Source organism: Hypanus sabinus, chromosome X1, assembly GCF_030144855.1.
Source record: "Hypanus sabinus isolate sHypSab1 chromosome X1, sHypSab1.hap1, whole genome shotgun sequence".
NCBI classification, from domain to species: domain Eukaryota; kingdom Metazoa; phylum Chordata; class Chondrichthyes; order Myliobatiformes; family Dasyatidae; genus Hypanus; species Hypanus sabinus.
In genome coordinates this window covers 43,141,282-43,167,373 of record NC_082738.1, presented here as the reverse complement: position 1 = coordinate 43,167,373, position 26,092 = coordinate 43,141,282, and the positions used below count along the sequence as shown (strand labels likewise).

Here is a 26,092-nt window from a genome sequence, read left to right as displayed (position 1 = left end):
GCGGAATGTGGGAAGGCAAGGTGACCTCCAGTGTACTTGAAGACTACACTGGCAAGGAGTGCATCCAGCTACAGCTTCTAACAAATCACATTAAGGAGTTGGAGCTGGAATTGGATGAAATTTGAATCATTTGGGAGTCTGAGGGGTGATTGACAGGACATATAGAGAGGCAGTTATACCCAAGGTGCAGGACACAGGAGACTGGGTTACAGTCAGAAAAGGGATAGGTGTTTGAGAAGCCAGTGCAGGGTACCCGCTGTGACCACTCCCCTTGAACAACAGGTGTATCACTTTGAATTCTGTTGCAGGTGATAACCTAGCAGTGGAAAGTCACAGCAAACAGGTCTCTGACACTGAGTCTGTCTCTGTGACACAGAAGGGAAGGGGGAGGGTGTGAAGAAGAGGAAAGCTGTGGTGATAGGGAATTCATTAGTTAGAGGAACTGAAAAGAGGTTCTTCGGACAAAAATGAGACTCCTAGATAGTATGTTGCTTCCTGGATGTCATGGTCTGGGACATCTTAGATGAAGTCCTCAACATTCTTAAGTGGGAAGGTGAGCAGCCAGGGGTTGTGGTCCATGTAAACACCAATGACACAGTTGGGAAGAGTGACAAGATTCTGCAGGTTCAGGGAGTTAGGTGTTAAGTTGAAGGACAGGACTTCCAAGGTTGTCATCTCAGGATTGCTACCTATGCCATGTGCTAGTGAGGCCAGAAATAGAAAGATTTTACAGTTTAACATGGTACTTGACCTCGATGATAATGTGGTTAACCGGATCAGCAAATTTGCTAACGACACCAAGACTGGGTGTGTAGTGGAATCAGCAAGGAAGACTACTAGAGCTTGCAACAGGATCTGGACCAGGTGGAAAAATGGGCTGAGAAATGGCAGACAGAGCTTACTGCAGACAAGAGTGAGGTGTTGCACTTCAGAAGGACCAATCAAGGTAGGTCTTATACACTGAAGAGTAGGGCACTGATGAGTGTGGTAGAACAAAGGGATCTGGGAATACAGGTCCATAACTCATTGAAAGTGTTGGCACAAGTAGATAGGGTTGTAAAGAAAGCTTTTGATTTATGAAGGCCAATATGCCCATGCCCATGTATTGAGTACAGGAGATGGGATGTTATACTGAAGTTGTGTAAGACATTGATGAGGCCTAATTGGGAGTATTATGTGCAGTTTTGGTCACCTGCCTACAGGAAAGATGTAAATAAGGTTGAAAGTATACAAAAAAAAATTATAATAATGTTATTTGGACCAGAATACCAGAATTCTAAGAAAACATTGAATAGGTTATCACATTATTCTTTGGAATGTAGGACAATGAAGGGAGATTTGATAAGAGGTATACAAAATTATGAGTGGTATAGATAGGGCAAATGCAAGCAGGCTTTTTCCACTGAGGTTGGGTAAGTCTACAACTAAAATGTATAGGTTAAGGGTGAAAGGTAAAAAGTTTTAAGGGGAACATTGGAAACTTCTTCACTCAGAAAGTAGTGAGATTGGAACAAGCTGCCTGCCCAAATCATGTATGCAAACTTGACCTCAATGTTTAAAATAATTTTGGATACATGGATGGTAGGGGTATAGAGGTTTATGGTTCAGGTGCAGGTCATTGGGCGTAAACAATTTAAAATGGTTTGGCACAGACTAGATGAGATTAAGTGTCTGTTTCTGTGCCCTACTTTTCTGACTATATCTAAACATCATACTCATGTTTAGAAATTCTCATCTACAAATGTATACTGTAGGAACTACTCCTATGAAGTATGAATGCATGTTGTACTTACGTGCATGAGCCAAGCTGAGTGCCCACAATCGCAAGTAGGAGGCAGTATTAGAAACACATCCCAAGCAGTACTCAATTGTATGGATGGCCTGATGTACTGCAACATCGCCAAAGTTAAACTACAAACAACAGATTAAACACATAACATAATGTAAATGCAAGACATAAGCTATCTCAAACCATTACTTGAAAAAATATTTTCAAATATGCATAACCTAAAATATTCAAAGTCTTTGAAGAGAAAGAGGAAATCAACAATGAAAGTGAAATGATCTCTGAGATGAATGTAAAAATAAAAGTGCTAAGTGAAAATTGAATTCTTTCTACCCCACCCCCCAAATATATTTCATACACTATATTAAGTTAAAGTCTGTCCCGAGCCTTATAGGCTCATCAGGCCAGTGCTTATGCCAGTTTCTGTGGCGTGAAGCGACTGAGTGTACGAGACTCACCCCTGGATAGGACGCCAATCTATCGCGAGGTTAACCCCCAGCATTTTGCCACTACCCATTTTCAGCTGGGTGGACTGGAGCAGTGTGTGGTTAAGTGTCTTGCTCAAGGATACAACATGCAGCCTCGGCTGTGGCTCAAACTCACGACCTTCAGATCGCTAGTCCAACGCCTTAAATACTTGGCCACGCACCACACATACACTACATTAGGGTTAAGTAAATAATTTTTTTTTAAATCAACAAACTAGGACCTCATTCCATGGAAACTAAAATATTAGTCAATTAAGTTTTCAAGATAAAAGGGAAACTGACTTAATAAAGAAAAACTAATTCTGAAAATGTGGAATTTAACATGAGAAAGCAGAGCCTGAGAATTAAAATTAGATCTAAGAAAACTTCGGAAACAATTCTACAAAGGATGGGAGTATTTTGGCTCGAATGGCACGAACACTACAACAATTGTTAAACTGAACTGAAAATACAAGAAAGATTTTCATTAACTGAAATTTTACTTATTTTTAAAATTCTTTAACAAGACAAGGATTTAGTGCTCATCTCAAGATGTTTAAGGTGATGACATCAATTCTTGAATCACTAGAGAACAACAGGGCTCTGGGAAGCATTATAGAACAGGGAGCTTGGAATTCAGGTGCACAATTCCCTTAATTTGCCACCAGTTAGAATGGGTATGGAAGTTAGAAGGTTAAGTGACATTTGAACAAGGTGTTGGTGAGGCCACTTTGTATTGTGTTCAGTTTTGGTCACTCTGCTATATAAAAAAAGATGTTAAGTAAAGTGTAGAGTGCTGAAATGATTTACAAGGGATGTTGCCAGGACATAAGGAAATGAGTTATAGGAAAAGGCTGGGCAGGCTAAGAATATATTTTCCATGAACTATAGGAAGATGGGGTGATCTTAAGTAGTATATAAAATAATGACGGGCATAGAAAGGGCAAATAAGAGCTTCCTCTAGAGTTGGGGAATCAAGAACTAGCGGTTTAATGTGAGAGGGGAAAGATCGAATAGGAACTTGAGATGCATTTTTTTTTAAATGTATACAGAGGGTGATATATATCTGGAATGAGCTGCCAGAGAAAATGGTTGATGCAGGTACAATAACAACTTTTAAGAGACTGTTGTACAGGTACAATGAGTAAGAAAGGTTTAGAAGGATATGGGCAAATGAGACTAGCTTGAATGGCCATTTTGGTCGGCATGGACCAGTTGACCCAAACGACCCATTCCCAGGCTTAATGACTTCATGGCACCACAGGCCCACTGGCAAATATGGGAAATAAGTGAAATATTTGGTGTTCGGTTAGGTTGCCCATGATCTAATTAAATGATGGAATTGATCCAAGTCCCTGAGCAACTGCTCTTCTCACCTGTCCACCAATATTATCCTTGAGCAACAATTTTTATAGCAATTGATGTAGATTTTTTGCAGAAGCAAGAATAAGTTATGCAGGCTTATAAACTGTGGACTCGTATGCATAAAGCTATGGCAAGGCTACAGCTGTGGACACCCTTGTACTACCAGTGATTTCTGGTTGGATTCAAACAAGTTTCTGTTGAGCAAGGAAAGGCAACAGCTAGGTCTAGCATCCAAGCACTGTTTTATTTTAGGGTCAGTTAAAAAAAAAATAAATTGAGTGTCTAAACTTTAGTTGAACAGAGCTGAGAATGTTTTTGACATTCTCAAGTCAAAAAAAAGCTTTGAACCTCAGTCAGTGGTTATTTCTGAAACAAAGCAATACTGGATAGAAGTATCTCATCCACAAAGCATATAGAAGTGTGTTGAATGTCACACACAAGATATACAGTGGATTCCAGTTAAGACATTGGGACCAGTACGTTTAGGCCCAATTAAGCAGCTGCCCCAATTGACTGAAGAATCATGGAAATAGATATTAAAGTATAAAGACAAACTACCGCTTGAGTAACAAATTTTGTATTTAAATGAAATACAGAAAAAATTAGAACACTCCCAATAGCACTACAGTACTATAAATCTTTTATTAGTTCCTAAAAATTATAAGAGGAATTCATCCAGAGTGCACTGCCGTGTTCTTTGATTGACTGTAGATAAACAAAATCAATGCAGATAATGAACTGTTTCCATACAATGCTTTTGACAATTGCATCCTCCAAATCTTCGTTTTCATCGCAACATTCAAGATGATTGTCATTTCTTCAAATTCTTCATGGTTCCTAACTTGTTAAAGTATTGAAAATGTTTAATTTTCACTCCCAGCTGTTTCTGCCATTTCTAAGCCTGAATATTTGACACCGGAGTCAGCAAAACAGTTTGGAATTGTCTTCTGTATTTCTCACCAACTATCAGTGACAAAAATCACTGATTTTTGAACACATACACAAATGATGCCATTTAAAAACTGTTCGCTTTAAAAATGGTATAGTGTCTAACAGCCACACAAGTGCATGCAACAGCCTCCTGCCCCAAATAAGCAGCATAGTGTTCTAAATAAACGGAGGGAATCCAGGCTATTTTCTCAATTAGTTTTTGTTCTTTATTTGTCCTAGATAAGCTGCTGGCCCAATTAACTGAAATCCACTGTATTCCAGAATTTTCACAATTAAAACGTCGTGAAGAATGATGAAATAAACATGTCAAGAACACAGCCTTACCAATTGTTCCTCAGTTGGCTTGGAAAAAAAGTGTATATTTTAGTTAAATGCAATGAAAATATGAATGCCTTGTTAGTAAATGTTAAATTCTTAAATACATGTACCATTTTCAAGAATATCTCATCTTTTTATTTGGAAAACAAGGGAACACATTTAACTTGAAGTTATACTTCAAGATTTATTCATAATCATTTGTGTAGTACCTAGATTTTTACCAGACCTTTGAGTGTAAAATTATGAACTGTTCCTCAATTAAAATAAAATAAAGAAATCATGCAAATATCAAGATGCATTAAATCTGCCAATAAAGGCACAAGACCTTTCAACAGCAGAGGAAGAAGCTAGTTTAAACCTGCAACAAGTGATCATGACATCGCATCATGAAAAACCAAAAAGGCAAGGATTATGGCATTCATAATTGAATGCAATTCTTAATACCCTGACTATATCTAACCAAGAAATTTACAAAAAGCTAACAAGAAATCAAAAATGATAGGCACACACACACACAGTAATGAATTACAATATACTTTAATTTTCAATATTCTGGACTTTGATTAGGTTAAGCTTCCAAAATGATTACACAACCAAACAAATGATATCTTAGTACTGGAGACTGTTGGAGCTTGCCAGATCCTTCCAACTTTTCCAGAGAAGACTCAGCCTGCCCTCCATGGAGATAAAACACAACCAGTAATGCAAAGAAAATAAACTCAACTGGCAGTTGATTGTGTTGATACTCAATCCTTTGCTCCCTCTGCTCTTCATTAGTTTATACTGGCAATCCTCTTTTTGCTTTTTTTTAAAGGAAGAACCATAAGATGCAGGAATGTTCTGGATAATGAACAGCACAGCTACTGTTCAGCATTATAAAACTTAATGAACAAAGCAAATTCTTTACTTACCTCCTCACCATCTTCTGAGTGGGTATCAAGTTGGTCATGTTGAATTATCTCAGCATCTTCCTCAGTTGGTCCATTCCCAACTCTGATTCCACCAAAATTGTGTGTTCCCTGTACAGTGATAAAACCACAATCGCCAAATAATATGTCAAACACAAATGAGATATAATGATTAAATAATCTTTCCACAATTGTATTTCGACATTAAGATCCAAATTAACTTTTCAGCAGTGGGCTCAGTTTCATCCAATAAACCTCCATCACTCCATCTCACACCCTCCCCCAAGTTCTAGGGAACTGCTAATATGTTAACTTTCTCAGCTTATGTTCTCTGCCCTGAGTACTTCAAGTATTTTCTAATCACACTCACTTTTCAAAATGCCCTACCCAAACTTTATCATGCTGAACACCTCAGCTTTTTACTTCCCATTCCCTTGTTCGCTATATAATCCAACAAACCTTTGGACGAGTAATGAGATTAAAGCCTAATTAAGGCAAAGCGCTACACTTTGCAATAATATATACTATTCAACGGAAATTATTTTTACCAAGTAAAAAAAAGCTGTGATGCCAAATGCTGTTGTTCACAACAGAAAAATATTCTCTATGTAAACATCTGCATACATTTACATTAACATGCAAATATTAACCACAAATTGAAAAATGCAAAAAAGTAAAATAATAACAAAAGTGTATTAAATAACAAAATTGAATAGAGGAATGCGAATCCATACTTCAAATGGAATTTGATTTTGCATTCAGTATTGAAATAAGTCATTTTGAAAAATGGAACATTACTCACCCACTAAGTCAAGAACATACCATTAATGTGGGAAAAGTAGTATTTCCCCTATTGTGGACAATGGGTACACAACCTAATAAATGATCTTTTTCTTACCAGTCTTAGCCAATACATTTGAGATAAACTTAATCTGTTTCACCACTACAACATTTGCACATTAACTATATATTAGTTTAACTCAGTTGCACTAATATCAGTAATTTAATGTTGGAATATTAAAATATAGAGAAAGAGATTTATTTTCTAAGTGCCAATCCGCCCCAGAACAGGAAATTAAATACAATACTAAAGTACAGTTACTACTATCCCATGGTCAAAAACAATTTGAACTTGGAAACATGAATGCTTACCAAGTTCTTTTTTCTCAAATACTGATGACGCAGCACCAATGGTTTCACCACAAGCATACATGGAACACACAGCAGAGCTACGATTACCAAAAAGGACTGCAAACCTTGCTGTGGACAAAACAGAAACTCTGATTAATTATTTGTCTGTTAAACCTTAGTTTTTCCCAATTAGAAGATAGTGAGTGCAGTAGAGAAAGTATCAGTTTGTTTCAACTTTTTGCACAGGCATGTCAATTTAACTTTGTAAGCAAGAAATACATTTGTAAGAATGTATTGTAGCAATGTGCTACACACAGCGCTGAAATAACGACATGCAGTCGGTAAGTCGTTTTGAGACTAGTTTATTCAAACTTCGCGGTGCTGGTATTTAAATCCCTAGCGCCCGCCCTCTCCGGGCGGAAATGACATCAGAGGTGCATTACCAAAGTCTCCCCCCCCCCCCGCACGCTGGCTATTTGTGAGCCCGGTTCATCTGCGCAGCAAGTGGGTCGCCACATAACCCACCCCCCCCCAGAACTGGCGATACACCCCCCAAATGTCCACAGTCTGGATCAGCCTCTGTTTGAGAGGTCTGCCTCTGCGCCGCGGTTCCTGAACCTCGACCGGCTGCGCCAAGTCCACATGGGCTGGTTTGAGTCGGTCCACCGTGAAAACCTCCTCTTTCCCCCCCAATGTCCAGAACGTATGTGGACCCGTTGTTGTTGATTACCCCGAACGGCCCCTCGTAGGGCCGCTGTAGCGGCACCCAGTGTCCGCCCCTTCGTACAAACACAAACTTACAGTTTTGCAGTTCTTTGGGTACATGGGTCAGGGTCAGTCCGTGCTGTGAAGTTGGTACGGGGGCCAGGTTGCCAAGCCTTTCACATAGCCTGTCCAGGACTGCTGCAGGTTCTTCCTCTTGCCCCCTTGGGGCTGGTATGAACTCTCCCGGGACGACCAGGGGCATGCCGTACACCAACTCAGCCGACGAGGCGTGCAGATCCTCTTTGGGCGCTGTGCGAATTCCAAGCAGGACCCAGGGAAGCTCGTCCACCCAGTTAGGTCCTCTCAGGCGGGTCATGAGAGCCGACTTCAAGTGACGGTGGAAGCGTTCCACCAGTCCGTTCGACTGTGGGTGGTAGGCAGTTGAGTGGTGCAGCTGCGTTCCCCACAGGCTGGAGGTGAACTGGGCGCCTGTCGGAGGTAATGTGGGCCGGTACCCCGAAGCGTGCTACCTAGGTTGCGATCAGTGCTTGGGCGCAGGAATCGGCAGATGTGTCGGTGAGCGGGACCGCCTCTGGCCACCTCGTGAACCGATCCACCATAGTTAGGAGGTACCGCGCTCCTCGGGACACTGGTAGGGGGCCCACGACATCCACATGAATGTGGTCGAACCTCCGGTGAGTGGGTTCGAACTGCTGCGGCGGGGCTTTAGTGTGCCGCTGCACCTTGGCTATATGGCACTGCGCGCACGTTCTGGCCCATTCACTGACCTGCTTGCGAAGTCCGTGCCACGCGAACTTGCTGGAGACCAGCCGGACTGTTGTCCTGATAGGAGGCTGCGCCAAACCGTGTATGGAGTCGAAAACCCGCCGCCTCCAGGCTGCCGGGACGATGGGGCGAGGTTAGCCGGTAGCCACGTCGCACAGGAGGGTCCTATCACCTGGGCCTACGAGAAAGTCCTGCAGCTGCAAACCCGAGACTGTGGTCCTGTAGCTGGGCATCTCGTCGTCTGCCTGCTGCGCCTCCGCCAGTGCTGCATAGTCCACCCCGAGGGACAGGGCCTGGACAGCTGGTCTGGAGAGTGCGTCCGCCACGACGTTGCCCTTCCCCGAGACATGCTGGATGTCCGTTGTGTACTCGGAGATGTAGGGCAGATGTCGCTGCTGGCGAGCCGACCAGGGATCGGACACCTTCGTGAACGCGAAGGTCAACGGTTTGTGGTCCGTGAACGCGGCGAACGGCCTGCCTTCCAAGAAGTACCTGAAATGCCGGATTGCCAGATACGGTGTCAATAGCTCCCGGTCAAAAGCACTGTACTTGAGTTCGGGTGGTCGTAGGTGCTTGCTGAAGAATGCCAGGGGTTGCCAGCGCCCCTCGATGAGCTGCTCCAGCACCCCACCAACTGCTGTGTCGGATGCATCCACCGTGAGGGCGGTTGGAACGTCCGTTCTGGGGTGCACCAGCATCGCGGCATCTGCCGAGGCTTCCTTGGCTTTAACGAAAGCAGCCGCGGCCTCCTCGTCCCAAGTAATGTCTTTGCCTTTACTCAACATCAGGGTGTACAAAGGGCGCATGATACGGGTTGCTGAGGGGAGGAAACGGTGATAGAAGTTCACCATACCAACGAACTCCTGCAGACCTTTGACCGTGTTCGGCCGGGCAAAGTGGCGGATCGCGTCTACCTTGGCGGGCAGAGGTGTTGCCCCGTCTTTGGTAATCCTGTGGCCCAGGAAGTCGATGGTATCGATACCGAACTGGCATTTGGCCGGGTTGATTGTGAGGCGGGAATAGAGCTGGCGGAGGTGGGACAGATGATCCTGACAACTACTGCTGGCTATAAGGATGTCGTCCAAATAGATGAACGCAAAGTCCAGGTCGCATCCCACCGCATCCATTAGCCGCTGGAACGTCTGTGCGGCATTCTTCAGGCCGAACGGCATTCAGAGGAACTTGAACAGGCCGAATGGGGTGATGAGTGCTGTTTTGGGGATGTCTTCAGGGTGCACCGGGATTTGATGGTATCCCCGGACGAGGTCTACTTTGGAAAAGATTCTTGCCCCGTGCAGGTTTGCTGCAAAGTCCTGTATGTGCGGCACGGGGTAGCGGTCTGGAATGGTAGCCTCGTTCAGTCTGCGGTAGTTGCCACATGGTCTCCAACCCCCAGCTGCTTTGGGCACCATGTGCAGGGGGGGGGGGGGGGGGGGGAAAGCCCATGGACTATCGGACCTCCGTACGATCCCCAATTCTTCCATCCTCTTGACCTTCTCCTTTGCCAGGCGGAGCTTTTTCCGGGGGGAGCCTTCATGCGCGGGCGTGGAGGGGTGGTCCCTGGGTCGGAATGTGGTGCTGTACCCCATGTCTGGGCATGGCTACCGTGAACCGCGGAGCCAGAATCTGTGGGAAGTCCGCCAGGATTCTGGTGATTCGTTGTCCGACAGCGTGATGGAATCCAGGTGTGGGGCCGGCAACTTGGCCTCACCCAGGGAGAACGTCTGGAAAGTCTCAGCATGTACCAGTCTTCTCCCTTGCAAGTCGACCAGCAGGCTGTGAGCTCGCAAGAAGTCTGCCCCCAGGAGTGGTTGGGCCACGGCAGCCAGTGTGAAGACCCACGTGAACCGGCTGGCGCCGAACTGCAGCTGCACTGTGCGGGTGCCATAGGTCCGTATTGTGCTGCCATTTGCGGCCCTCAGGGTGGGTCCTGGCTTCTTGTTGCGGGTGTCGTACCCCGTCGGGGGCAAGACGCTGATCTCCGCTCCGGTGTCAACCAAGAAGCAGCATCCCGACTGTTTGTCCCAGATGTACAAGAGGCTGTCCTGCTGGCCAGCCGCCATAGTCATTAGCGGCAGCTGGCCCTGGCCCTTGCAGGGCGGGCGACAACGGCGGGCTTTTGTGCCCCACCTCTGGTGGTAGAAAAACCACTGTTCACTGTCCTCCTCACTCCTGCCTCTGTGTTGTGTGCGCTCCCTTACCGGGCCTGGTCTGGTCTGCTGTTGGCCGCGTGGCCTGGTAATCTGACCGACAGACGCCACACTCTCCCTCTTGGTTTTCCACAGCACGTCTGCCCGGGCCGCCACCTTCCAGGGGTCGCTGAAATCTGCGTCGGCTAGCAGCAGATGTATGTCCCCGAGCAGTTGCTCCAGGTACGCTTGCTCGAACATGAGGCAGGGCTTGTGTCTGTCAGCCAGGAACAGCATCTTGTTCATCAATGCTGACGGCAGTCTGTCTCCCAAACCGTCCAGGTGAAGCAGGCGGGCACCCCGCTCACGCCGTGAGAAGCCAAAGGTCCCAATGAGCAGCACTTTGAATGCTTCATATTTGCCTTCCTCCAGGGGCGACTGTATGAAATCCGCAACCTGGGCGGCCGTCTGCTGGTCAAGGGCGCTCACCACGTGGTAGTAACGCGTGGAATCAGAGGATATCTGCCGAATCTGGAACTGGGCTTCTGCTTGGCTAAACCACACGCGTGGTCGCAGCGTCCAGAAAGTCGGCAGTTTGAGCGAAACTGCGCGAACAGATGAAGAGTCAGTCATCTTTGGTCCAAATCCTGTTTGGACCGTCGGGGTCACCAATGTAGCGATGTGCTACACACAGTGCTGAAATAACAACACGCAGTCGGTAAGTCGTTTCGAGACTAGTTTATTCAAATTTCGTGGTGCTGGTATTTAAATCCCTAGCGCCCGCCCTCTCCGGGCGGAAATGACATCGGAGGTGCATTACAAAAGTCTCCCCCGCGCGCAGGCTATTGCAGGGGAGACAACAAAGTGGGTCGCCACAGTATTTTATATTCAAAACTGGAAGCTATTGATTTCAAACTGCTATACAGAAATATTGCATAAGTACATTTCCATAATTCCATACCTGACCCTTGTATAGATATTTCATTGTTTTATCATTATAGCTGAAGAGGAACATATTGATGAAGTGAATGAGAAGACTGGGAGCATCTCTTGAAGTGCTGGCATCATAAGCAGTCCACTTGTAGAAGATGAGAATAACAAGATAGCCAAACAAAGACAGCATAAACACCATTTCAGGGATAAAGCCAAAATAGATGTTCAGTGGTTTTTTAAAATATCTAAGAATAAAGCAGAGAAAACAAATAACATGAAAAATTAGAAATATTCAGTAAGTTTGTACTTTTACATTATTTAACAGCTAATTGCAAACACTGAAATCAATGAGCTTATAAATTATGTGTAGCCATACTTTGGTGTATTAACATAAATAGAATGTACTGGGATTGAAAGGGATAATAACATAATGCAAAGGTGTAGCAGACTCATTGGACCAAATGATGCAATTCTGCTCCCATAGCTGATGGTCTTACTGAAAAATAAATCAATACTTAACATGCCAGTGATAATAACTGTAGTCCATCCCAAGAGGGTGCAGAGATGGAATAAAGTCATAAGTTTCAAGTCGTAGCTTTGGTTGGTCAAATTTGTACCTTATTGAGCCATTTAAATAGATTAGTAAACTATGGAAGTCAACCTAAATGATGGTTCAAATTTGAATTGACAATTAAAAGCTTACTTAAACTTGACAAAAAGAATTCAAATCCACCATGAATCACTACCACCAACAACCTCTACCTCCCTTCCCACCCCACAGAAAGATCAATGTTGTAAACCCCCAGGACTGACATTAGTTTTATAATAATAAATCAGATGATTAGCTTCATTTGATCCTTTGGTTGCCAGAACTCCATACAGGGTCCAAATATCAGTTTTAAGAAATTCTGTCCCATACATTGAGTATTTGGAAATGTCAATCTTCATTATTAAACATTTAATGAAGTGACACTTCAAAATCTGCTTGAAAATCACGTCAACAGATCAAACTTCTTTTCTATTCCTTACGTATTCAGACTCACATATAATTGAGAAGGCTGAGAGACACTCCAAAGGCCATATGGATGACACCCAAAATCACAGACATCTTCATCTTGAAGGAGTTCAGAAATGTAAGTTTGTTTGTAGCAATATTCCATATCTAAATAAAATATAAAATCTATTAATCTTCAGGGTTAAGACCAAATATTTGGCTAACTATTTTCTTTCCCTTAGACCCAAAATTCAGAAGAGGTGGAACTGGTCATCAGGTTTAAAAAAAGTGGCTAAAGCCAGGACATGGAAATCATTTATTCTGGAAGGGTGAGGTCTAAAGCAGTGAAGAAACAAATTCATCGGAATCTATCTTGTATGATTCTGCTTTATGCACAAAAATAATTTTATGAGAAAACAATGAATTTTCTAATAGACTTGGCTAGAAGAATTAACACGAAATGAACTGCCCAAAAAGTCTAACAGGTAAAATGTTATCCTTAAGTCCTTTCCTCTTCTAGTCTTTGCATAGGACTGAAAACATCCATTTCCTTTCCCTCTTAGTTCTGATGATGGGACCTTAATCTGAATCATTCTCTACCCATTCATCACCTGTATTTTCTGTTTATGATCTAAAAAAAATTGTATTTATTCATTAGTCGATGTTAATTAAAATACTGCTGAATCGGAGTTTTCTCTCAAGTGAGCAATGGCATTAAAAACATCCATTTTTTCGTGCATAGCAGAGTTTGCAAATTATTGGTTTTCATGCTGTACAGCAAAGAATTGCATTTGCACAGTTAAACCTCCTTGACTTTGTAAGCAGATCTATCCAATATGTTTACTGTTACATTTCCTTCCAGAACCTTCATGATTTAGAAACATAGAAAACATACAGAATACAGGCCCTTCAGCCCACAAAACTGTGCTGAACATGTCCCTACCTTAGAACTACCTAGGGTTTACCCATAGCTCTCTATTTTTCTAAGTTCCATGTAGCCATCCAGTAGTCTCTTAAAAGATCCTATCGTTTCCACCTCCACCACCGTCGCTGGCAGTCCATTCCATGCACTCAACACTCTGTGTAAAAAAAAACTTACCCCTGACATCTCCTCTGTACCCACCTCCAAGCCCCTTAAAACTATGGCCTCTCATGCTAGCTATTTCAGCTCTGGGGAAAAGCCTCTGACTAACCTCATTATGTTGTACACCTTTATCAGGTCACCTCTCATCCTCCATCACTCTAAGAAGAAAAGACCAAGTTAACTCAACCTATTCTCTAGATTTGTCCAGACAAACTAATTTAGGGTTCCAAGTCAAAGGTAAATTTGAAAGATTTAAGTGATTTTTATTCATTTATGGGGTGTGGGCATGACAGGAAAGGCCAATCCATAAATACCCTTGAGAAATGCTTCAGCCCCTGCAATGAAGCCTCGCTGCAATATACATCCAAATCAGCATCGTGTAATTTGAAAGGAAAATTTAAAATCAAGATGTCCCACTGCATGTACTCCCTTTGACTTTCTTAGTAAACAAGACTGCAGGTAGTGGAGACAAGTAACTGCAATTTATTTTGTAAATGCCGAATACTTCCACAGGAGCTGAAGGTAGTACACATTTAGTGTTGAATGAGGTGCAAATTAAGTGAAATGCTTTGTTAAGTATGGCATCAAGGCTCTTAAATACTGTTGGAAATGCATTCATCCAGGCAAATTAAGAGCACTGCATTTTTCTCTCAACCTTGCAAATGGCAGAAAGGTTTTCAAGAGTCAGAGGGCTAGGTGCCTGCGACAGGAGACTTTAAATTTTACCATTTCTTGTACCATCTACATTAAGGTAGCTTATCCAGTTTATTTACTGAACAACAATTCAAGATAGTTCACTACATAAAGTCACTAGTCCAACACTTCCAAAGCAGTCAAATGGCAGACCAAATTCATTTTCCATTTATGATTAAATTTCAATAAAAATACAACTTACAGGATCTATTCCAAATGGATATGGCCCTTTGAAGACATTGGGATGGGCAGGGTCTAGCTGAAGATTTTGATTGCCTTGAAGGGTTTCCTCTCTACAAAAGATTACAGTTATGAAACATCATCTAAAACTGCATTTTTGTTTCACTAATGGTGAAGCCGGAGTGTTAAAATTCATGGCATTAAATCAAATTAAAAATACTTGCATTTATATGGAATCTTTCACAATCTCAAGATATACTTATGAACATCAATGAGTAATTGTGGTAAATGAACATCAATGAGTAATTGTGGTAATACTACTGGGCAGTTAGAGCAATTAAAATGTTAATTTTAAATATTTTATACAGAGTACAACTTGCAGAAAGCATTGTGGGTTTTTTTTGAATCATGCAAAATATGTCAGCTCTGAATTGTAAAGACATTTTAATATATTTTCTTTGTCAGTTGGGCCATGTATTATTTAAACAATTAAACAAATTGGTTATTGACCTTCAGGTTTCCGCTAATAGCTTTCTAATTATAGAAATGTTAGAATAGTCTATTGATGGCTTGAACAACTGTCAATTAAAATAAACCTTTAATCTAGTTTCACCAAACTTAAATTATATATTTCTCTTAAGTTTCTGGATCCTAGTATAATACCCACTTCACTGTTTAATGTTAAAACTTTATATTGCTATGTAATATTTTCCCAGTACAAATTTGTTTTGTGGTGTAAGCACAAAGAACTCATAATGAAGCAATGTAAAAAAAAACAACCTTGAAGGTCTTTTTGCAATACTTACGTCCAATTTCCATATGGGTGAAACATCGATCTAACACTCCATGCTGAACCAAACATATTGAGAGTCTTTGCAAAGCAGTCATTATATATGAGCCCCGTATACACAGAGAAAATTCCCATCAGTAAAATAATGTAGCGTCCACTGAAAATGGTGCTGAAGATCTGTCAGGAATGAAGCTCAATTTAAAACTGGAACAACAGTAACCACATCAATTGTTGTTACCCACAACACAACTGAAAACAGCTTGAACATCTTACTATTGGTATAAATTACCAATGAATTAATATTTCTATCTTCTTTCTATATGTAACGATGAACAAAAATCATGCTGGTAATTATTCAGTACATATATACAACTTTGAGAGTTATGTTTTTCTTAAATATAGTGTGGTTGATATCTGGATTTTGTGGCTGGAGGTGATAGTGGAGTCAGATCTAGTCATTATGTTTGAGACATTGAGACAGGCACTTAAATAGGCAAGAAACAAAAAAGGATAAGGTCCTTATGCAAGCAAATGGGATTAGTGTAGATGAGCAAAAGTTCACCATGGATGTGGCGAGTCAAAGGGCCTGTTTCTGCACCCTACGACTCAACAAAAATCACAAAACATTTAAGTAATTACTATCATCTTCAAGTCCCCAGAAAACATCAGAAAATTACAATTCTTGATTCAGTTACTATTGGTACAAAGAATACCTCATTTTCAATCTTCTGTGACAATATTCGGCTTTCTCTCAAAACCATCCACACAGCAAATAAAGTCAGCAGAACACCATGGCCAAAATCCCCAAACATAACAGCAAATAGGAAAGGAAAGGTTATAATTGTATATGGAGCTGTGGGGAAAAAAAGACAACAAAAGTAGGCTTTACTAAATAAAAAAACTTGAAAAACATTCCGATCTGAAACATCGACAGCTCAATGCAGTTTCTTACCAGGATTAATTTCCCTGTAAGTTCCAATTCCATATGCATCCACAATGTTTTGAAAGCCGTAAGTAAATTTGTTTGTCTTGTTATAAGTTGGTGGTGTCTGGCTGGCTTGCATCCTGTTTAAGATGGATGGAACTGTAGATCCACTGCGCTCCTGAATGGAAAGAAAACATTGCTTAAAACCACAATGTTAAGGAATTCTCTATAAATCAATAGGCAAGATATGGATTGTATAGCTACTTCAGTGCCATTATAAACACAAGCCAAGTTTGAACACAAGGTTAAAACAAAGTGACTTTTAGTTTATTAAGGTAATTAATTGAATACAGTTGGCCCTCCTTATCCGTGAGGGATTGGTTCCTGGCTTAATGCAGTGGACAGTAGGACCCGGCGGCAGAGCTCTGAATCCGCAGTGTTTCTGTTCACGAAAATAATCACGATTGAAAATAAAATGGAAATAATAAAGCAATCAGAAAGAGGTGAAACGCCATCAGTCACTGGAAAAGCATTAGGCTACGTCAGTTAACGATCGGAACAATTTTAAAGGATAAAGTGAGAAAGGCTCTGCCCCGATGAAAGCTACAATTATTACGAAGCAACGCAGTGGTTTAATTATTGGGTTTTGGGTTTTTGATCCTCCACATCAACCCAGCAAGGTGGAGAGCGCACTCGGGAGCGGTCTGTCACTAGATCCAACTCAGGAACTTCCGTTCCCGAGTCCGGCGCTGAAACATACATTCTTAAGTGTTTTATATGCATAAAAAGGTATATTTTACCTTTCTATCTATATACTAAGACAAACGTTTGACTAACTAATGCTAAATAATACCGGATGTACCTGTTCCGACTTACTTAGTAAGAGAATTTCCGATTTTTTTTATCCCGATCCACGATAACCCACGCACATCCTCCTGTATACTTTAAATCATCTCTAGGTTACTTATAGTATCTAATACAATGTAAATGCTATGTAAAATTGTTGTTATACTGCATTGTTTAGGGAATAATGACAAGGAAAAAAGGTCTGTACACACTCGAACAACAAGTGCTGGAAGAACACTTCCGGGTTTTCGCGATTCGCAGTTGGTTGAATTCACGGATGCGAAATTCGCAGATAAGGAGGGCCAACTGTATATAGAACTGAATACATTCAAGCTAAGAATACACAGTGAAGTTTCTAAACTCCTCTGTGGTGCCAACAGTTTTTCTGCCAAAAGAATGGAGGAGAAAGAAGAGAACCGAAGCTGTAATGAAAAGTAAAATTGCACAAACATCCATTTTCAAAAGGTTTTTGTTTTGCTCCCATTTGTTTGTTCCCGTTACTGTGGCAAATAGTCCATGTATAATAACTAACAGACAAAGCATCTGAAGGTATGAACCTCCCTTGAATAAGCAGAGAGCCATAACTGGAATTAGCAAAATAAGATTTCAAAATAACTTACCACAAAGGATTAATTACAAAGTGCTTTTTACTCATCACTGCTCAGAACAAGCTTGTTAAAAAAAACCATTCAACTCCAGAAGGGCTCAATTGGTTGAAACAAAAAGACTAAATAGAAAAAACATTTAAAAATAATATCAGACCAATGTTGAGTGTCTGAATTTCACAGCACATGGATGGAGATCCAGCAATTTCTCCAGTTTTAATAGTGTGAAGCACAGAGACCCAAAAGTTACTGAAATGTAAAAAATGCTGAAATTACTCATCAGCCAAGCAGCATGTTGTCTGATCTGAAAAACATTTCCAGCATTCTCTTATATTATTTCATGCTCCCCTCAAATGCAATCTTCTGTTTCCCAAAACAGAGTATTTTGGATAATCCCTAATTCTATTGGTTCCAAGCATATAATTTAGGCAACAGAAAAGTCAAATTATTAGTCAATGTTTAACAATTTTAATATTATTTTATGCTTCTTAAAAAATGTATTTCAGTTTTAATGTCTCCAAGTGTTCCAAGCTGGTAAACTTTGCCCCAAATTTTCAGAGGAGAGGACTCCATATTGCACTGAGGCCCAGTTGGCAACTAGAGCACACCGTGATGCAGAGTCGGCAGGATCCATATTTCACTTCCTGTCTAAGAAAGTGTGGACATGAGCAGACCACAGACTGTAATTACACAATCACAATTTAGACCTACATTAATTGTAGTTATTAATCAGTGTGAGTATATTCCAGGAAGAAAAAAATAAATCAACAAAATTAAGCTCCTTCTTTCAGAAACCATTTCAGCATTTTTGCCATGAATCTCAGAATCACTACAAATCCTTGTGTCTAGGAAGCAGGTAAGTTTAATAGATCTAATGAGCAATGTATATTTCTGAACTTGAATTAGCATTAACAGCGACTTACTGTACCCCTTCGAAGGGCAAACTGAATTGAATCCAAATCAGAAACTGGACACCAGACCTCTGCAATTAAACATTTTTGTGTGACATCAATGTTGCAGAGATTCAGGGTATGGTAAATTGCCTTCATTTTCCGTACTTTAATAAACCATACACGAATACTCTTCGAAGCTGCCTGCAGTACCCTCTGACGATGATCCTCTGTCTGATTTAAAACCTGGAGATGACAAAAATACATTTTTGAATATCCTGAACTGATAACCTTTGCTGAAACAGTAGATCTGTAACTACTCACTCTACATTGCATTGAAGAACCCATCTAGCTAATGATAAGAAATGACAAAGCTAAGGGAGCAAAAGAAGCTAAAAACACGTGAAAAAGATGAAAACACAAGAGTTGTAATTTAATTCTCAAAACAAACAACCCTTTCTGAAACAGAAAATCATAGCCTTGTGTCATTAGCTGAAGAAAACAGTACAGGACATCCCCAATAATGAATCAATTCTACTTTTACAGATATTCATCCATAGATTTTGTCAGAAAGTTGAAAAATACACAAAAGTCAGTCGATATAGTAACTAGACCTTTATAGTATTGTAATAAATGGCACTAAAAACACAAGAACAATTAGTAAAGGAGGAGAGAAAAGGGGAAGTTGTTTTGTCACTTACACAGACATACATACTTTAGTTTGTAGGAACAAACTCAGAGTCATTTGAGGGGGTGTCCATAAGTCGGGTGTTCTTAATTGGGGGATGGCCTGTAGTTTTAAATGCTCTTTTAATACTGAATACATCACTGAATGTAAAGTCAGGCATATTATAAATGCGCTTGCAGTCTTCAAACATGTAAAACTGACTCAAATTTGTAATGGAATTAAGGGCATTTTAAATTCTGGGTCAATGAATTGACCTGCAGAAGTAAAAAATGGAGCAACAATTAAATTCTGGTCAATGGAACAATATAGAAAATAGCATAAGGCTATCATAGAAAAGTTATGCTGATACATATTTAGAAAGCCAAAGACATTCAGCACATAAAGGCAATAAGTAGTATTTGTCAATTTATGTTGTAAAATGCCTTCAAATCATGCAGAAATCGTACAAAAACTGAGACTTGACTATCCCAACAATTGAATACAATACCATTTGAAGATCATCAATTCGTGTGTTTACACCAGCTAACATTTCCTTTCGTTCTTGAGGAGTTTCTGGGCAGGGATAGAGGGACGCTCTGAACCTACAAGATTAAGGCTCTTGTTAACACAAGCATTGATAATGGATCAAATTTTGCTTAACTAGGCTCATGCCTTAAATTCCCACCCAATCATACTGACCTATACTAACTGTATTGATTAAACTAGAGGTCTCACTATCAGAGCTGTGCCATAAAGCACAGATCTACCAGCTTCATCTTTGATCTCCTGAGATAGAACCAATGGCCCTGTCCCGTTCTATCTCAATAGTCTGAATCTGTTTTCAATTATTTCCAAACATCTCCAATGACCAATAATATTTAAAAATAAATGCCTTAGAATTTAGATTTTTAGAATGTTGAGAAGTGTATTTATCTAAAAGGTTAAGTTATTCAAATTACTTAAAAACACAGCTGCATAATTTACTCTTTTCTTCCAACCCAATTTAAATGAATGGGTCTGTACCAGACCAGTTAAGATTTCTGATACAAAGTGTTCTCAGTTTATCAGCTCAGTGCAATCTGGAATTCCCTAAAATCAGTGCAGGAGTAGAGCAGGAGATCAGATGCACCAGCATCTGAACTCCAACACATTCTGTCAACCACACTGCACTGTACAGACACACAAGTCACGCACATACTGACCAGCAAGGAGGATATCAAAAATATTCCTCTTCTGAACCAGAGACCTCCAAGAGGACTACAACCTTGCCATGGTTTGGAGGCTTGTATGCCTCGATGACCCAGAGAACCATGCCGACTGAAGTCACAGCTTTATGCTTTATCTCTTGGTAGTGTCACCCACGCCAAACAGGTCAAAGGGTAGAGGCCTGACTAAGAGTGGTCCACCGGTCCTCCAGGTTCGGGAGTTTAGCTCAGAGCTAACAACCCTGATTAGTAAAACAAAACTGTTATGGAAACAGCAATGAAGAATCCTTCTACATCTGAGTGGCGGAGGACAGACAGATGGAAGACCTTCATTGCTGCCTTAAATGCCAGGGCATAAAGGATAGTAAGCAAGTAAAAACCACTGAGAGGGGTCAAGTACATTTTAGCTTAATAACAAATTATCTTACAGTGAAGCTACAAAGAACCAGTTTTATGACCTCACTTGGTAAATTAAGGAGGTTGATGATTTTAAAAGTCATTAACTGAGACCTACAAATCATGAATTTGGCAACCTTCAGGACAACTACTGACAAATGTCAGGCATTAAAGTAATTAGATGTCATTACAGCATAACTGATATAGTGCCATATGTACAAGCAACAGGAATTAAACATATGCAAAATATAATCAACCAAGTTACTATTCTCACCCTTCACAAATTTTCTTCACCCTGTTTTTCAGTTGGTCACCTTGAAAGAAAATGATGAAAACAGACTTGTCCACCTGACCACCCTAAAAAAGATGGTAAACACATTCAGCTGAAATCTCTTGTACTAGAATTACAAAATATTTAAATTATTGCACATCTCATTTACTGGAATAATATGTTGATAAATTATGTGGGGACATTTAAACACCTTTACAGTAAAAGACAAGCAGAAAACTTGTATTATCTGTCCTCTTTATACATTAGGGTAGTTACTAATTCTATAAGCTTTTTATAATAAAACAACTGGCAATACAAGTAAAAAAGCCATGTTTATTACCCAACGTTAGAAAATTAATATAAAGATAGTGCTTAAACACAAAGTAGATTATCGAACACAAAACCAAACTTAATTCTGTGGACTACATTCATTCCTCGAATCTACAGACATACATTCAAAATATTATTTCTTCAAATATTCAAAATAACCATGAGCAACAGCTTTGGATTGTGCTGGTCATTGACATAAAAGACACATTTCATTTTATGTTTCAATGTACAGTGGCATGCAAAAGTTTGGGTACCCCAGTCAAAATTTCTGTTACTGTGAATAGTTAAGTGAGTAGAAGATGAACTGATCTCCAAAAGCCATAAAGTTCAAGGTGAAACATTCTTTTCAACATTTTAAGCAAGATTAGTGTATTATTTTTGTTTTGTACAATTTTAGAGTGAAAAAAGGCAAGGAGCACCATGCAAAAGTTTGAGCACCCCAAGACATTTGAGTCCTCAGATAACTTTTACCAAGGTCTCAGACCTTGATTAGCTTGTTAGGGCTATGGCTTGTTCACAGTCATCGTTAGGAAAGGCCAGGTAATGCAAATTTCAAAGCTTTATAAATACCCTGACTCCTCAAACCTTGTCCCAACAATCAGCAGCCATGGGCTTCTCTAAGCAACTACTTAGTACTCTGAAAATTAAAATAAATGATGCCCACAAAGCAGGAAAAAGCTATAAGAAGATAGCAAAGTGTTTTCAGGTAGCTGTTTCCTCAATTCATACTGTAATTAAGAAATGGCAGTTAACAGGAACTGTGGAGGTCAAGCTGAGGTTTGGAAGACCAAGAAAACTTTCCGAGAGATCTGCTCGTAGGATTGCTAGACAGGCAAATCAAAACCCCCGTTTGACTGCAAAACACCTTCAGGAAGATTTAGCAGACTCTGGAGTGGTGGTGCACTTATCTACTGTGCAGCAACACCTGCACAAATATGACCTTCATGGAAGAGTCATCAGAAGAAAACCTTTCCTGCGCCCTCACCACAAAATTCAGTGTCAGAAGCTTACAAAGGAACATCTAAACAAACCTGATGCATTTTGGAAACGTCCTGCGGACTGATGAAGTTAAAATAGAACTTCTTGGCCACAATGAGCAAAGGTATGTTTGGAGAAAAAAGGGTGCAGAATTTCTTGAAAAGAACACCACTCCAACTGTTAAGCACGGGGGTGGATCGATCATGCTTTGGGCTTGTGTTGCAGCCAGTGGCACGGGAAACATTTCACTGATAGAAGGAAGAATCAATTCAATTAAATACCAGCAAATTCTGGAAGCAAACATCACACAGCCTGTAAAAAAAGCTGAAGATGAAAAGAGGATGGCTTCTACAACAGGATAATGATCCTAATCCACAAGGGACTACCTCAAGAGGCGCAAGCTGAAGGTTTTGCCATGGCCCTCACAGTCCCCCGACCAAAACATCATCGAAAATCTGTGGATAGACCTCAAAAGAGCAGTGCATGCAAGACGGCCCAAGAATCTCACAGAACTGGAAGCCATTTGCAAGGAAAAATGGGCGAAAGTCCCCCAAACAAGAATTGAAAGATTCTTAGCTGGCTGCAGAAAGCGTTTACAAGCTGTGATACTTGCCAAAGGGGGTGTTACTAAGTACTGACCGTGCAGGGTGCCCAAGCTTTTGCTTCGGGCCCTTTTCTTTTTTGTTATTTGGAAACTGTAAAAGATGATAATAGAAAAGTAATCTTGCATAAAATAGTAAAGAACTTAGAATAGTTAAGAATCTTTAACTTTATGCCTTTTGGAAATCAGGTCACCTTTTACTCGCTTAGCTATTCACAGTGTTACGTACCCCGTAACTGGGTCACTTACCAGCAAAGATAGAGAGGTCCGCTGAAGTCTGATGGTACTATTTTTAACAGTATTTATTGGTAAAAATACACAAAAATATCAATGCAAACATACAGACAATACACGTCGTCAATACTAACTCTAAAAGTGTGGGTATGATAATAATCAATAAGAAATTAGCTCTATCGTTGTCTAGGGGATAATGTATTGTCCGATGGAAATGTAGAAGTCATTAGCTCATTCAGGCTGCAGCCTTTGGTTGGAGTCAAGAGAGACATATGTTTAAACTTGCCAGTTTTTCCTTTTTATGATGTCGATCCTTCGAGAGTTCCGTTTTTTGTAGTCGGTCCTTTTAGCTAAGCCGTTTCGTGGATGCCCGCCAATTCCTAGGCCGAGGAAAAGGACACACGCGAGCCCCACCGGCTGTCACTATTAAATCCTGTCATGGGATTTCTAGCGTTTCTCCGGGTGCATCTAAAGGGGTGGTTCCCCAGACCATTTTTTTATCCTTACTCACGGGGTCTCAGATGTCAATCAGGTTGGAATGATGCCATCCCCCAACCAGCCCATGTTGCTCATTCCCTGAGGGCTTCCATGAAGTACAGTACTCAATACACAATTCCGTCTCCAAGAGACAATGGCCGTTTCCCATGGCTTTGTATCGCTGAGGGGCCAGGACATTCCAAACCCCTTTGTGGATTCTGCACGTCTTTCTCTCATTTCCTGGGTCTCCTGACCTGAATTAATAGCGATCTTGCGATTCTCAAAAAGGAGGGGGCTACTTTGTACCCTTCGAGTTGGGGCACAGGCGTAACACCCCCTTTCTTCAATGCGTTTTTACCATTGTTAAAAACGAAGTAATACAGAGTCTTACAGGATTTTAGAATCTAACACAATACAAAAGTTTTTTTTACTACAGAGTAATACAGTTATACATTCAATTCAGCATCTAGTTACCGATTACATTGTCACTTCCTTTAATATCTTAACATCTTGTACCTTACTGAAGTCTTGTAGCAGCAGACTCCAATTTAATAATAACCTATTTTTATTTCTTATTTTCTTTAGCAAACAAAAACTAAAGAGTTGTCTTTATTATTCACATGTTTTGTTGAAATCCCTTAAAACCGGCTTCTGCTATTTAAAAATGGCGTCCCATTAACCCTCAACTCTTTTCTGGTTAATTCCCTCGTGGTGAGCTTGAGCACCCTGGCGAAATAGGCTTTCGCCCGCTCCTTTCATAGGAGTTATTTTATCAACAATGTATTCCAAACTCAGACCATTTTCCGAATTTCCACTCAATTCTTTAATTTTATGCAAGGTGCTAGTTTTCTCTTCAGGACCCTTCAGGCTATTAGGTCTCAATGCCAGCAATCCCTCTTTGTTCAAACAGCATTTCGAATTCTGCTTTTTCACACCACACTCTGGAATAACAATAGCGTGTGAGGCACCTTTACCTTCCAACTCAACCTGTAATTGATTCACAAGCTTGGTGGTACCAAGCCATTGTCTCTATAGCCTGGTTGCTGCTTCTGATATCAGTCCAGCCTTTAAATTTTTTTCATTCAACTTGGGAACTACACATTTCCCTTTTCCTTCAATAATAATATTCACCTCACCACCTTTGATCTCCTCACTAACTTTTAACACACCTTCCAGCACAAACACCTGGGAACTCTCACTTCCCACTATTACCAAGGTTAACCCTTTCTTCACTGAACCAAGTCCATCTGACCCACAAGGACTGCATTCCTTTTCAACTGAATCAAATACCTCAGACTTTTTCTGAGCTCCATTACTAGGTTCAGTACCACATGCATCCACATCTTGGACACACTCAAATGGGACATTTGCCTCTTCCAGGCTTTCAATACCCGTACCCTGTTCAAATTCTAAATTCCCCTGATCCTCCCAGCTACTCTCTGGGCAACTCCCTTCCGGAGTAAACTCAACCCCGTGGGCTGAAACAACCTCATCTGCCAACCCAGCAGACTTCTTCAAGGTAATGGCATCCTTTTCATCTAGGACAGCCCTCATCTCATTATCGGGAACACCTTTAGAATTTTCAACTTCTTCAAACAGATCTGCCAAACCAGACAGATCATCCATGTCCAACTCTGGACCTTTTAACAGCTTTTTCTGTTTCTCATCTTTACGTCGTGCCTCTAGAACTTTTCTCCTCGCTAAGGGCAGGTCTACCTCCTCTCCCTTACTCTCTTTCACTTTACTACTCTTTGTTTTACCACCCTCTAAACCCTCATGGTACAGGGTCGGTAAAAACGTCTTGGCCAAATCGATACTGGCCGGATTTAAACTGCTCCCTTTCTCAGCTGCCTTTCTCGACATGCTGCGAGTGATCGCGCATGCGGGATAGATCTTGGAATCTAGGGGCGGGACCTCCACCGGCTGTCTCGTCAGCGTCATTGCTAACCAAACCTTACCACCGGCTAAATCATTACCCAGAAGGACATCCACGTCAGTTCTCGGGAATTCTGATCGCACCCCCATTTCAACTGATCCAGATACCAGCTCACAATTCATAATGATCCTATACAAGGGCACCGTTTCCGTTTCTTTTCCTATTCCTTTCACAGCTACCATTCCCGTCTTGCGACCAAAATCCAGTACCTTACTGCCAATCAATGACAGTTCAGCGTCCGTGTCTCTCCAGATCCGCACGGAACTGGTGGGTCTCCCTCTCTTACAGACACGGTTCCATTTAACATACAAGTCTCAGACCCTTCTCATACTCTGTCTACCCGGGGTTCTCTTGTCAATTGACTGATTACCACGGCACATCCTATAGGGACTGTTGCTTTCCCTTTTCCTGTCTCCTTCCTCAGAGCAAAGCACCTAGATGCGATATGTTCCCCCTTTCCACAATTAAAACAGGTCAAGCCCAGAAATCTCTGGCCGTCTTGTCTCTCCCC

General features: G+C 41.1%; 1 protein-coding gene across 5 annotated transcripts in view; it reads right to left on the bottom strand.

The window, feature by feature from the left end:
* LOC132384874 (V-type proton ATPase 116 kDa subunit a 1) overlaps positions 1-26,092 on the bottom strand; it is a 63,635-nt gene that overhangs the window by 14,327 nt on the left and 23,216 nt on the right. For 4 of the 5 annotated variants that reach the window (XM_059956486.1, XM_059956484.1, XM_059956487.1 and 1 more), the window contains exons 8-19: positions 21,029-21,111; positions 19,662-19,755; positions 18,520-18,732; positions 16,173-16,323; positions 15,934-16,073; positions 15,237-15,397; positions 14,453-14,543; positions 12,523-12,641; positions 11,508-11,724; positions 6,948-7,055; positions 5,799-5,906; positions 1,794-1,911 (exon numbers count right to left, since the gene is read on the bottom strand). In XM_059956486.1, coding sequence (XP_059812469.1) covers positions 1,794-1,911; positions 5,799-5,906; positions 6,948-7,055; positions 11,508-11,724; positions 12,523-12,641; positions 14,453-14,543; positions 15,237-15,397; positions 15,934-16,073; positions 16,173-16,323; positions 18,520-18,732; positions 19,662-19,755; positions 21,029-21,111 — 1,603 coding nt within the window. The remainder of the gene's footprint in view (positions 1-1,793; positions 1,912-5,798; positions 5,907-6,947; positions 7,056-11,507; positions 11,725-12,522; positions 12,642-14,452; positions 14,544-15,236; positions 15,398-15,933; positions 16,074-16,172; positions 16,324-18,519; positions 18,733-19,661; positions 19,756-21,028; positions 21,112-26,092) is intronic. The other variant, XM_059956488.1, reaches the window with a different exon arrangement.